This window comes from Acanthisitta chloris, unplaced genomic scaffold (genome assembly GCF_000695815.1).
Source record: "Acanthisitta chloris isolate BGI_N310 unplaced genomic scaffold, ASM69581v1 scaffold42678, whole genome shotgun sequence".
Lineage (NCBI taxonomy): Eukaryota > Metazoa > Chordata > Aves > Passeriformes > Acanthisittidae > Acanthisitta > Acanthisitta chloris.
Genome location: NW_008687262.1, coordinates 1 through 14,789, shown reverse-complemented (window position 1 = coordinate 14,789; position 14,789 = coordinate 1). Strand labels below are relative to the sequence as shown.

General features: G+C 38.7%; 1 protein-coding gene across 1 annotated transcript in view; it reads left to right on the top strand.

The window, feature by feature from the left end:
• Positions 1 to 14,589, top strand: part of UVSSA (UV-stimulated scaffold protein A) — a gene marked incomplete at both ends in the record, with an annotated part of 38,842 nt that extends 24,253 nt beyond the window's left edge. The window contains 4 exons of the mRNA XM_009080502.1: positions 8,303 to 8,480; positions 9,635 to 9,787; positions 13,168 to 13,351; positions 14,478 to 14,589. Of these exons, the coding sequence (XP_009078750.1) occupies positions 8,303 to 8,480; positions 9,635 to 9,787; positions 13,168 to 13,351; positions 14,478 to 14,589 (627 nt within the window). The remainder of the gene's footprint in view (positions 1 to 8,302; positions 8,481 to 9,634; positions 9,788 to 13,167; positions 13,352 to 14,477) is intronic.
• Between the last annotated feature and the right edge of the window lie 200 nt (positions 14,590 to 14,789).

Here is a 14,789-nt window from a genome sequence, read left to right as displayed (position 1 = left end):
GCAGCATGTGCTCATCAAGAGCTGGATGTGTTAGGCAGCCACCTCTCTAATTAATGTGCCCCTTGGTTCCATGTACCAGTGCAGTTACCACAGCAGTGACTTTAGCTTTATCTAAATATTCAGGTGGGATTTTGCTACATTTCTTTAGTTCACATCTAGTTCACGAGGACTCCAAGCATAGAAAATGAAAGTTTGTGCAGTGTTTCTAACTAAAACATTAAACCTTCCATGTAAAATAAAATCACAGTGTTATGTGGAAGGTGTAATGGATAAAAGCTTTTTTCCTTTTGTTGTTTCTTTTCCTGAAAAAAACCCCAACAGGTTAACTTTTTATATGAAACAGGAAAACAAAATTGTAAAACATGAGTGTGGAAATGGATTGAAACATGACATTTAATTTATTGATTTGAAAGTCACTTTATTCCCTTTCACTTCTCATAGGAAAATGAGAATATCCTACCAACATGGTAAATTTGACGCTAAGATGCTATTTCTGACTACACATGTGGTTCTCCTGAGATCTGAAAAGCTTGTAAAAAATGAAAAGATATTTAGAGGCAAGGGAAGCTTGGTGCATAAGTATATAGACATGCCCAGTCGTATTATCTATGTGTTTTTGTGGTTGATGATGATGGTGGTGGTCTCAAAATTGATGAGGATATTAAATATATAAATGAACTGAGCATGGGTACACTTTGGGTGGAAGGAGAATAGAACAAGTCAATTTGAATCTCCATGTATAAGATGAAATGTAAATTTGTTAAAAGAATTTAGGTGATTAGATAACTGAAGTGTGAAGATATAACCCATTAGGGGTGTCATGCCAAATTAGCATTACCAGACTTTTAACGACCTCCCATTTGTATAATCCTTATTTACACTTGCACCTGATGTCTGCAACAGACAGGAGACCAGCCATCCTGTGGGACCACAGGGCCATTTTAAATACATTGTGTTGCTAAAGAGGAATGTTGAGCTGAAAAAGAAACAACACTGAAAATAATTTTCATAAGGTTGCTCTGGTTTTCAGCACCGGGCACTGATGTTGCTGATATCCATGGAAGGCTGACTTGCCCTTGTATGGCTGCTATTGCTAAACCCTGAAAAATCAAGGCATTATTCATTTAAAAGAAGGCTTCAGGAAGAAATAAAATCTTGTTTCCACTTGAGATTTCCCACATTCCAGCCTTTGTTGGTCAGCTGTCAGTTGCATTGCCATAGAGCCTTAAGGTGGTTGAGGTAAGGGATGGAACTGTGCAGTTCCAGCATCATTCCTATGCCTTAGACACAATTCAATGCTGGTGCCAGAAGAAGAGTTTCTGTCCTGCCCTTGGCAGTCTTGGCCTAGCTTACAGCTGAGCTCTGAACCACATGGGAAGTGATTTGAGAGATGTGCTTTGCCATGTAAAAATGGACAACTCTTGGATCTAGTTCAAAGCACCTACCTCAGCTGATAGTCCTTGTCTGTGTCTCATGCAAGCATTGATGAATTTACTTACATGATACTGCTTTGAGGACAGGGAAGTGCCATTGCAGTTTTACAAGTGGTGATACAAAGTCATCTGACTTGGGAATATTAGCATGGAAGCAGTCTACTGGTTATCAAGTTTCATCCTTACCCAAAATTCTGTGAGAAATTACAGTACAGCCAAGAATACAAACCATTATTTCAAATCTGGTTAATCAGATTATTTCTCTTGTATTTGAGCCTTGAGCTAGAGTGTGTTTAGGTCCCTGAGAGCTACTTCAGTGGTTCACGTTACATCTTAAAGCCTACTTGAGATTTCTTTCATATCAGGATCAAACCTGCAGTGCTAAAATACCAAGGGTTAGTTCTATGCATGTCATAAATTCTTCCCTCTTCTCTTCACAGAGTGATGTGCCTTTGTGGGTTAATGTCCCCACACCACCTTTCCTAATCTGATGGTGTCTGAGTCATGGTTTTCTGTGTGTTAAGTAGCTGCCCTTTTTTTTTTTTTTTCTTCTTGTTACTACGAAAAGTCACAGCAAGGTGAGGAAGAAGGGTTATACCCCAGTTGAACTAATAAGGTGTACAAACCACTATTTCCTTAGTAAGGAAGTTTTCATCTGTTTTTTTTACATAGAATTAGGAGTGCTTCAGGCTGCATAAGTTATTCTAGTGCAGCTCTCACTGAGCATTTTAGAGACATGAATAAACTATATATTTAGTGAATAAATATTTCCCAGTATCCAACCTAAATCTCCCTTGGTGCAACTTGAGGCCTACAGAGGCCAAGCTACACTTAAGACAGTAAATGAATGAAACTGTAATACAGTATTTGGAATGAAGATAACTTCACATTATGAAAAGACATGATTAGCATTTCCAGCAAAATGCTTCCAACAAAATGCTTATACATCTGTGAAGAAGTATTAACTGTAGATACTTCTTCTGTTGCATCCTAATCATGCAAATTTTCCTCACTCTCAGGAGAGGACCTTCTATGTAAATAAGGTTCCCAGAAAATCTAACAGGACATGGGATATACTTGATTTCTGCGAAAGTTCTTGGAAATTAATAGTCGCTGCACAAGATGTTGATATACTTAGGAGCTATGCAATAGCCAGGGTCTGCAAAATGGTAAGCAAGAAGTTAAAAAGATCAGGGTGTAAGGTATAGAAAGGGTTTAACTCTGCTGGTTTGATTCGTTTTTCTGCTTCTTAATTATGAATGTAAACCAGTAATAAATAGGGTTAATTAATGAGAGGTAACAGAACAATAAATTAATATATTGGGCAATTCCAGTAAGCCAAACAAGTTTTTATGTATTGTTAGTGAACTCCTCTTGTTAACTAACATAGTTGTTATCCTTTTGCTTTAATTTGAATTTCCTGAGTGGATTTCCAAGGTTTTGCACAAATACAAATGAGCATAACTGGATTCAAAAGCACTGGGGGCATCTTTTTTTGGTTGTTTACAACCTCTGATTACAAAAGACGCCTCAAAAACTTTTAGAAGTGGTGGATTTTATACAGAAATATTGAAACATGCAGTTGTCCATGTGGTAAGTTGCTTTGAGTGCACATACAGCTTATGTGTGCTGTGAGAATATTTGCTAAGCCACCTTTGGGACTTCTGCACCTTCTTCTAGCAGCCACAGGCAGCAGTTTGTTGGGTGGTATTCAAAATAAGAAATTGTCTAAAATGAAATATGAAGATTTCCACTGCAATAAATGGTAAGAGTTTCAATCCATGTTATCCCCATATGAATACGTTTAGGGTTTTGGTAGTAACAGGTATTTTTGTTTTTTCCCCCTCATTTTAGACTTCTGTGTAGATGAAGTCATATTAACAAGAAAAGAGCCTTATTGTTTTTTTAGATAGAGAGACTTGAAAGTTGATCCCAATTAAAAAAACCAACCAAACAAGCAAACCCAATGTCTATTCCTTTACTTTGTGATGGCTTCATTAAGATCAGATACCTGTCGGGGGGACATATCATTCAAATCTCCATCCTTTATGGGTTGCAGAACCTTTAGAGACAATGAAATCTTCCTACTGTGTGATCACCTGTGTTAATTTTGTTCACACACACCTTGTGCATGGAGAGGTATGGCAGAACTGCTCCTGAAACACTGAAGCTGTTGGAAGCAGCGCCTCAGACAATGGCTTGAGCCCTCTGATCTGCAAGTCCATACGAAGGAAGCTTTGCCAAGTCCTGTTCACTGAGGAGTAAAGCTTATTGTGCTTCCTGAGTGAAATACAAGCAGGTGTTTTCATTGGGAGCACAATAGAGTAAGTGGGGAAATATTGTACCTGAACTGCTGGATTTTTCTGGCAGTCTTGGAGAGTGTCTGTACTAATATAAAGCGCACACTCTTGGCTGGACTAAGATTCAACAAATGGGAAACAGAAATTACTATTTTTTTTTCAGGAAGGTTGAAGTCCATAATACTTGTTTATATTCTGTCTCCGTTTTTTCAATTAAACTTAAGTGAATTTGAAGTAGCTAGATTTCGTCTAAATCCACATAGCTGAGGAAACCTGTGCTTGCTCTTTCTCTGAATTTTCACTGAGGGGCTTTTATCTCCCCCTAATCCCACCATTTCTGTCAGGACATAATCTCTTTCTCAAATTTACATTTTAATTACAAGGCCAGCTGAAATAGCTAAAATCAATAATGTCAGCATTCAGCAGCCTAACTTCAGCTGAAACCTCAGCCTCTCTCTTTCCTTCTATTGATTTATCTTGTGAACACAGTCTACGTTATTGCTTCAGGCAAATAGGTGCCATTTGCTCAATTTAAACAAAAAGGAGGATTTGAACATTTTTATGATTCTCAAAGCTGCTACTGGAACAATTTGAACCCAGGTACTGTACTTGTGTTACATAAACCACTCAGAACAGCCGAATTCTTATGAGGAATTTTACTTTTAAAACTGTACTTAATCCCATCTATGTCTTAAAACCAAAACAAAGCAGCCCCACCCTGACATTGGGCACCATTCAGCTGGGTCTGTCTGCATGGTGACTCTTGTCTTTAGCTTGTTAACAAAAACTAATTTCATACACAAATGTTTTTTAAAGACTCCACTGTGGAGGTGATGTTACTGATGTTGCAGTGTATTTACCTTTAGCTATTTTTCTGTTAATGGTTTGAAATAAGAAATCAATGAGAAAATATTTTGTACTTGTAACTCTTAAGAATTCCTATATTGATCTTTTGGCTGTGATTTTATCTGTCTAAATGTCACATTGTCCATTTATCTCTCTTGCCTTTTCTGTGTGTTGCTCACTGCTTGTCTCTGCAGTTACCCTCCTTCCCCTCCCCAGTGTAGTGAACAAGTAGACATGCTTTCTGTGAACATCATAGGAAAAAATTGGGAAAATAATAGAGGGGTTTAGTACTTCTAAGACATATGCAGATATTTTCTCTGAAGATGAGAGAAGAATGTGGTGAGAGACACAAATGTGCTGTCTTCTGACTTCTTTTTACTGTTTGTAAATAGTACACATAAAAGTGCTCTTAAAACTGTTGCTTTAAACAATACTTTTCAGAAAGGAATTCTTCTCTTACAAAAAAAAGTAAAAAAAGGCAATTTAAAATGCTAAATACAGTCTAAGCAATTCCATATTACAGATAGAGTGTGTGACATATTCTTCCAAGTTAATCTTGTTCATGCCAAAGGGCCTGTTTGTAACTGTTTCTGTCATGAAAGGAAGATTACTTTTCCAAATACCAGTGATACTAAAGTGTGCCTACAACACTCTTTAATGCGTTAATTCTGCTTCACATTGAAACAAAGCACCTGATAAGGGCTTTTTCTCTTTCTAGCCTATGGAATGAACTGAGATGGAGCCCTATCCTGCCCCTTTTCCAGAGACATAAATTCAAAATTCCTGCATTATTATTTCACTGAAGTGCTGTTCAAAAAAAACACATTTTCATGTAGGCATCAGTATCCCTCTTGAACAGCAACTCCACAGCCTAATAGGTGTAATGAGCTAATTTCTTTTTGCTATTTAGCCTAGATATTTCTCTGCTTAGATCCATCCTATTATATTTAATTACAATTTCCCATATTCTTGTCCTACTGCTAATTTCAAGACTGTTTTCCAATGTACACATTAGTCCTTTAAATGATTTTTTAACAATGTTCTTTAAAGCCTTGTTGGCTTTGGAAAGGAAGTTAGATAACACAGTGAATGTGGTGTGTTCGTAGCTTTCATTAGAGTATGTGGTGTGGGCAGGGAGTGAGTAAGGGTGTAGTAGTGTCATATGTGCTCAGCAGCAGCAGCCAACATACCTGCTCCGAGATGTGTGGGCTGTCTATGTGATACTCCAGGAGCGTTTTCTGAGTGAAGGTGGAATGCATCAGTCTGCCAGAGCTGGCTCGAGTCTCTCTGTGGACATGAGAATATACTGTCACGCACAGGTTACATCACAGATACACTTGCCTCAGCCATCTTCTTAAAATGGTCCACGTTTCTCTGTGCCACACACTGGATAAGCAGAAGGAATGTATTGAGCTGTCATGAGGGAGCAAGGAGAAGACAACAGAGTCTCTGTGAATGCTTACTAACTGCTGATGGCTAGTACTGTCTCATCCTCTTTCCTAATCCAGATTCCATTTCTTGTTTTGAAGGGGACAGGTGAGCCACCTGCTGCAGTTGTAATTACTGGTCTTGCCTTAAAACATTTCCCTTTGGTGCTACCAATATAATTCATACTAGAGAGAGACTTGGACTCTCAGATGGTCTTAGAAGAGTCCTCATCCTTGAGAGTGTTCTGGAACATTCTATTTTCTTTGGAGACAGTTGTATCCAGAAGATCTAGGAATAACTGGAGTGACCATGCACTGTATGCAGCAAAATTTAAAGGCTACACATGCACCCAAGCCAGATCCAACTGGATGTCTGCTTCTGAGAGTGTCTAGCTTGGTGGATTTTGAATTAGGATTGTCAGCTGTCTGTGGGGAGAGGGTGTCCAGGAACTTGGTTAAACAAAAGGCTGACAGGGCATCCTTCTCAGTGCCCTGAGCTTGGAGCTTTGGAAAACACAAGAATTCAGCTCCTGATCTAGGTACTTGGAAAATGTAGACCCATGTGTACCTAGGGAGTGGCTCTCGAAGGTTGCTAACTCAGCACCTTGACCTGTGGCTCGAGTCAGGCAATGCCATCCGTGTGGTTGCACCCCACAGGCTAAAGAGAATGAATGGTGCAAATGAATCAAGGTTAGGATGAAGTACTGGAAGACTTTATAAGGTAAAATAGGAGTCAGGACAAATTGTTCTACTTTTGTTTGTGAAAACTATGTTTTTCTCTGAAAGGAAAATAGTTTGTGTACCAAAGCTGCCACTATGGTCCTACAGTTTCCCACTCAGAGGGCAGGTCATAGGTACCACATTAGCTTTTCCTTTTCCACTTGGTGTCTTGTGATACATGTAATGACCAGCAAAGCAAGAAGAATACTTCTGGATGCAGCTTCAGGGCTGGGTGGAATTGGACAAAAGACTAAAAGGCATAATTAAAAAATAGCTAAAACATGTTTGGTAAACTTTGGTTGCTTTTCATAAGAAGACTGAGATAATTTGCTGAAAATTTTAGTTTTATGAAACCATGACACTTTTGTATTAATTTAGAGGGTTTTTTTGAGGGCTGGGGCCTTGCATTTCAATAAACACTTTTATAAAAAGACTTTCTGAGAGGCCAAATATAGTATATTACGTTAGTGTGAGGGATCCTCTCTTTCTGTTTTTAGCTGTTGTTGGCTGAAAAGTTCTAGTTACCACTGCTGGGGAATAGATTTGCTTCTCTAGCTCAGTGGGTAGAGGCATGTGCTGTCTAACTGCTCAGCCTAATTGCATTGTTACAGTCTGTGCTGTCTCTCTAATCTGCCTGTATAAAGTAATTAAGTTGCCCCACTACTGAGCTGCTGGAGCTGAACATCAGTGCCTGGTACAGCCTTGCAGAGAGTTTGTTCCTCAGGCATTTACTGTCTCTTGGGCATACTCTGTGGGTGTACTTACTGCTTCTGCCAGCACTTCAGTATTTTCTCCTGGCAAATCATGTGGTTTACTATCTGTGAAAGAAGAATGTTCTCTGATAATTCTGCTTGCAGTTATATTTAGGAATCTAAACTCAGATAATCTCAATGGTGCTGTCCCAGTTTTGTTTTACATTCTCAGTGTCAATATGGTAGCTGAGATTGGTCAAAGAGCAGGGATGTTCCTCACACACACTTTGTTTTTTCACTGGGTGTCCTTCCCTGCCAGCTGTGTTGGTGGTGATGGTTCCCTTTCTCCTCAGTCCTGTTGCAGTGAATCCCCACCCAGATGTGTATTCTTGCCAGGCTGTAAGAGTTTTAGCAGGACTTTTTACTGACACACCACAAGGAATTACTCTTCCCACACAGGAGGCTATGGATGTGTGGCTTTCCTTTTGCTTTCTCCTTCTCTTAGATGTCTTTTGGGACTGTTAAACAATAGTGCCAGTAGTTCCTTTCTTCCGTTTTACCTTGATATAACCTTGAGTACAGAAGTTCTATACCAGCAAGCAGATGCGACACTAGAAACTTACATACAGAAAGGGAAGTTTAGGCAAACATGTATTGTTAAAATCCTTCTTTCCAAGGTGAAGTAACATCATTCTTTGTTGTCACACTGTATCATACAAATTTAAAAGTTGATTTGCTGTAGTTAGTTACTCAGTGTGTTTCTGTTCCAAAGTAAGAAAAATTTCACGGGCAGAAATACAAGTCTCTAAGTGGGATTGATATCTAACACAAAATGAAAGCAGTAAGACATGTGAATCACTCCTAAACTTGAAGTTTTTTTGCAGGGCTAGAACCCAAGTCACCTCCAAAAGCACTGGTGGCGAAGACATTGACAGGAGCCGCTCCACCTAGTTCCCGCATCCAACTCAGAGGGAATGAAGATGAACTTGATCCAACCTGTGCAGCTGCCACACTGAAACTTATTAGAGACAAGCTACCAAAGTTGCCACCTCCTCACACCAGGTTATCTTTCTTTTATTCTTGTAGAAACCTTTTGCTCGTGTGTTTATTAATCACAACAGTGCACAGAAAAGCATTCATGAACCAAGCAAGCTGCTAAGGTTGGCTTGGATTAATTTGGAAGTTACATTTATTGCTTAGTATTTGGGATTTTGTTGTTGATGGCACCAGGATCTTAAGGAGTCTTCTACTCTCACTTAATTTAGGACACCAAGTGTAAATAGCCTTTATGAAAATGTACTGTTCCCTTCTCTGCTAACAAAAAACACCCATCCTTATTTGTTGGGGTAATTTTTTGTTTCCAACTAAACAGAATATATCCTAATACTAAATTAGCAGGTAGTTTCAATCATCTCTTGGCTTCCAGTGGCTTAGGCTGTCAGTGCTGCCTGGAGATTTGTTATACTGCTTCTAAAGGCATATCTGTTGTCAATTCTGTTCAAAGTTTAGTGAAACTCCTACTTTGTCTAGAATTTATCTGTGTTTTGGGGATAAAACTGGAGTCATCTACTTAGTGGCATGTTCCTGAAAAGACACTTTTGCATTAGCCAGGAAGGCCCCCAAAACCTAGTAAATGATTGTAATCTGAGAAAGAGACTTGCTTCATTAGAACTTCAGAGTTTGGAGTATTCAGGGATGTATTTTGACTTATAATCTTGAAAAATTTCATGTTTCAGTTCAGTGACTAAGACTGTTTGAAGTTCTGTCAGTGACTCCCTAAGATCGCCACAGTAGTACTCTGGTTTTTGAGGACTAACAAATTCTGTACTGGTGTTGCATGAGTATTATCAGCCTGGAAGATGGAATTTTGTCAAAAGAAAGACTTCGCAATCTGTGTGACTGCCATGCAAGCATAAGCATGAGTTTACAGAGGCAGGATCTTTCTGAAAATGATTTACAGTACCACATCTGTAGCTCCTGTTGGAGTACAACATGCCTGATCCACTGCTGCTCCCATTAGATTTCTGGGTTTCTGCCCCTACAGTACAATATGTGTTAGCTCTAGCAGTGAGCTGTATGTAGAGTGTGTGGCTGTAAAAGTAGTTGTAGTCCTAGATCTCAGGTAATATTAGTGTTGGTGTGAAAAATCTAATGACAACAGAGAAAAAGTTGTTGTCATTACTGTTCTGTATTGACTTTTCATCAATTTTCTCCAGTGAATCTGCAACTACTGAGGCAGCAGCCTTGGAAGGTCCTGACAGTAAGAGAAGAAAACGGGAAGAAGAAAGAGCTAAAGCTCCCCTCATGCCTTTTGGATTAGATCTTCACTACTGGGGAGAGGATCAGCCAAATGCTGGGAAGATTCTCAAGTAATGCACTTTTTCTTTTAAGACAAATTAAACAAATAAATAGATTTAACTTGCACTCAGAGGTCATGCAGTGAGGTGACTGCTATTTCTTCTGATAATTACTTTTCTCTTTTCACTTGTGTTGTAGGAGCCATAAACAAAGTCAGAAATTCTACCTTTAAATGTTATTTGTTTTGAGAAGATATGACACTAATTAAATATCCTTTGATGTGTCAAAGCACTTTTTTTTCTGCTCTTTTCATGTTTGCAGCATGGCATCAGTTACTCCAATTTAAGTTGGTACCTCATTATGTAAAGTGCTCTGCCAAGTGCGTGATAGACATTGCCTTAGCTGGAGACTTTACAGTCTAAATAAGTACCAGGCAAGGTAGGAGAAGGGCTGGGAAGGTATCAGGGTATTCTTCCTGACCTTGCAGAGTGGTAACTGAGGAAGTGGATATGCTTATTCAGTCACACAAGAGAAAGGTGGCAGTTACAAAATTTGAATTTGGATCTTTCATTTTCCATTCTTGTCGGGGAGGTTTTGTGAAACTACTCTGACTTAGGGAAAGGTTTAGCAATGCCAGGGAGAAGAGCTGGTAGGTATATATCAGAACTTGTTTCTGGCAGTCAGTTTTTAAAACCCCTTTTTAGCACTAGTATTTTTATATGAAATATTGGATACAGAGTCCTTTCTCTATGTATAAATTTAATTTAAGTTCACCAGAACTTTAGTATCAGTGTGTACTATAGCTAGCTTGAAAAAGGCAAAAATCATTGACTGGCTGGGTTGCAAATCAAATTCTCATGTTCTCAGCTGTATTACTTTAACTTACTTTCTTCTCTTACCAAAATTAACAAAAAAACCCAACCTAGAATCACACTGTTAAGACCATGTTGGCAGAAAGGCACAAGAGGAAATCTTTGCCCTTGTACCTGTTTGCATAAAATGCCTAATATCTTTTAAATTACTGAAAACTGGTGCAATTTGAATATCTGATAGTGCTTTACCACAGTCACTCCAGGGTTTGGATTCCACCTCATGTGGTGTAGGCTCTTCAAAGCCTATAAAATGGTTAAGATTTTCAGCAGGGTTTTAAGAAGCATTTGTCGGTGATAATGCCAAAGAGGTAGTAAGGCTTTATTTTACATTGCAAATGAGTTATTCAAGTCATAAGTGAAATCAGAAGCATATTTCACTGCCTGTCTGCCTTGTGCTGTACTGTTTTATTTTTATGCTTTCCAATAAAATAGAGGGCACACTTCTGAACCTTATAGTCTATAACTACAGATATGCCAATCCAACTAAAGATAATTTAAGTAACTCTGCACACACAATGCCATTGACCCCAGGCATAAAATATATTTATTAAAAAATTAAGGTGTTATTGGCCAACTCCTTTAACTTTCCTATATGCACACATACTGGCTCTGTAAGATGCTTAGGGGAAAAGAGCAAACTGAAAAAACCAGACAACAGATATGGGATGTGTATGGAATTAGAATTTTTTTAATCTGAAGGGGAAAAGTCTTTGTGCTTCACCTATTTAACAATACACTTACTTAATCCTAGCATTTACAATAAATTCAGATTTTGATAGAATGTAGTTACCAGGAAGATGATTTTCTAAAGAAGTTTTGCTTAGCTGGTAAATGATGATCTGTCACCTTCTCTAGAAAGTGACAAAAGTTTGGGCTGAATGATTTTCCTTACTGCTACCTTCTCTCACACAAGTCATTAAAGTAGTTTAAGAACTCTTAAAATGAGTTTATAAAACTGTAGTGGCACTTTTTGTGTGTTTGTTGGGGGAGGTTGCAGGGAGGTAGTGTATACTGCACAGTGTTGTGTAGAGTCTGCTCTGTCAGCTAAACAGACTATTTTAGATAGCATGGACCTTCCAAACTCATCTACCCTCCTCCTTGAATTAAATTACCTTACTCTCAGCAGCAGAGTAAAATGGCTGGTGCAGCACTGACGGTGACTAGGGTGTTTGAATTAGCCCATTTTGCACTTGCTTCGAGATCTCTGTAGGCATCTGGGTTTAGAATTTATATTTATTCAATTTTTTTATGAGCTCCCCATCACCTTGAAAGTCTGCAGCATTTCTCCAGGAGCTGGTCTTTCTTTTAGATTTCAGTTGCCATTTACTTGTCTTTTATTCCTCCTCATGTACTGCTGTGTCATTGCCATTAAAACCTCCTTTACTTGTCTAGACTAGGAACACTCTCTGAGTGTGAGTGAGGTGTTCTTTTTTATCTTTTAGTTGATTATCTGTTCCCCTTCTGATTCATCTTACAAATAGGTTTTACTTGTCTCATGCATCATTTTTTCAAACAAGTATCTGTCCTTTTAAAATGTGGCCTGACTTGCCACAAGGAATCAGGGACCTTTGGGAATTAGCATTGCTTTGTTCTTTTCTGACCTGCTTGTAAGTCATGTTGGGAGAAAATAAGTTACATGCATGTCATAAACAATAATATTTATGTACCTCTTTGTAGGAATCAGACTATTTTCAGTCCAGTTCTGAAACACTGATCAATGATACACAGAGTAAAATGTAATTTTAATGTCCTTGAGATTTATTGATCACATATTTGAGGCTGGGGGGACAGTACAGTTATTAAATGGAACTTTTTCTTAATTGGAAAGGTTGACATGCCCAGCTGTGAAATGCTTCTTCATTCTCATGTGACTGTAATTGGATAATTTAGAGGGAGAGGGGAGTTCAGACCACTGAATATTTGCCTGTGTGTGTCTTTAAATATAGGTAAGGTCTCTAATTTTAAAATAGATTTTCAATGGATTAGCTTAATTTCCTAGTGAAACACCTGATAATTTCTCAGATTTATGGACACCGTATTGGAGATCCTGCAGAAAGAATCTGTATAAGGCTCAGCTGACTGTTGCCTGTTTCCCTTTGTCTCAGCATATTACAACATAGTCTGATTTCAGCTCCTGCTTCTCTGCTGCTACAGGAGTACAGCTACCAGGAATAAGATCAGACAAGTTAAGATCAAACTGTTTCCTCCTTGATCTGTCTTCTGTGTTCAATCATATAAGTATTTTGTTATGAAGAATGTTAACTACAGAATTACAGAATTACTCCCTGAATCCAAATATTGGACAACTGGCTCTGAATGTCAGATTATGAACTAAAGCTAAGACTTGTAATAGCTTAGCAGGTTAAACAGGAAATCAATACTAGACAGACTTTGGTGATATTTGAAAAGCATCTTCATAATATAGGAGTCATAAGGAAGACTGGTCGAGTCCTTGGTGGTTTTAATTTGCTAGTAAAGCTTCCCTTCCTTTCACACTTGAGTTTACCACAGGGTGATACTGGCATATTTATGTGCTTTCTTACAACTTTGTGAACAATTTTCAATTGTTGTTTTCCCAGATTTTCATCCGAACATCGATTTTGGGCACCCAGTGAAGTAGAGGAAGAGGTGGAAAATAAAGAAATAACAGAAATGTTAAAAACTAGATATATAACATTTGCTGGCAAGTTTGAACCAGTGAAGCATAAATGCCGAGCACCAATGCCTGATGGAAGGCTGTGTGAAAGACAAGATCGGGTTAAGGTAGGCATCAGCTTCCAAGATCTGTGCTGTATGGAGAAGAGCTCCTTAAAACATACCCATAAAAGTTTATTTCACATTGCTCAAGGGAGTGAAAGAAAGTGTGTGGGGAGGTTCACTGCTAATAGGAGCTTCATATGGGAAGTATCCTTTTGGTAAGGAAACTGTAAACATTTTGGCATTCGTTATAGGTTATTCATATTTTATTTACTACTGTGATGTATGAGTACCTGGCAGTAAGGCAGAGACAGTTGTTTCCAGAATATTTTTCCTCATTTAGAGGTGTAGCTGATAGTACCTATTTTTAGTTTATTTATTTATTTTTACTTTGCTTGAATACTTTGTTCTAATATCCCTGTTATTCCTGTATTCCTGTATTATCTGAGGCTGAAGGAACTGAATGCACTAAAATACTTTAAATGGGATTGTACAGCATAGAATCCTAGAATCACAGAATTTAGGGGTTGGAATGGACCTTACAGATCATCTAGTCCCAACATCCCCTGCCATGGGCAGGGACACCTCCCCACTACCCCAGGTTGGTCAAGGCCTCATTCAGCCTGATCTGAACACTGCCAGGGTTGGGGCAGCCACCACGTCCCTGGGCAACCTGTGCCAGTGTCTCACCACCCTTAGAGTAAAAAGCTTTTTTCTAATATCTAACCTAAACTTCCCCTCCATTTTGAGCCCATTTCCCCTTGTCCTATCATTGCAGTTCCTAACAAAGAGTCCCTCTCTGGCTCCCTTGTAGGCCCTTCAGGTATTGAAAAGTTGCCCCATGCAGTCTTCTCTTCTCCAGGCTGAACAACCCCAACAGCATAACAACAAAACAGTGTAAACAACAACATACAATGCAGCATTGGTGCCCTAGTTCCAGATTTGACAGTATGTGCTACCTGGCCTCTTGAATTGGATATTTGTATCACAAAAAACTTATTTCTTAGAGATTCTGAATATGTTAAACACTTCATGTTTGTGGAATCCTTATGCTTTTTAAGGGAGACTTGGAATCATGTTGAGTTTTGTTACTCAACTCCTGTGTCCAGCTCTAGGCTGTGTTAAATATATTGTAAGAATTTTCATTTAAAGGTTTTGAGACTTTTCCCCCCCTCCCCTCCTCTTCCTCAAGTGCCCTTTCCATGGAAAGATAATTCCTCGGGATGATTCTGGGATTCCTGTCAATGCAGAGGACAGAGCCAGAGAGGAAAAGCTGCGGCTGGAGAAGCAAGCAGCCCAGCCAGGTCTGTGTCTGCTTAGCTTCTTAAAAACAGTAAAGAATAAAAAAAATATTAGGCAGAGGTGGGAGATAAGCTTTAAATGTAAGTCTAATATCTTTATTGTGTGTGTTTGTGTATATATAGTATACAATAGTTACACTATCTACATTAGATTGTCAATGTATACAATTTTGACTGTTGTGTCTGTGTATATATATATATAT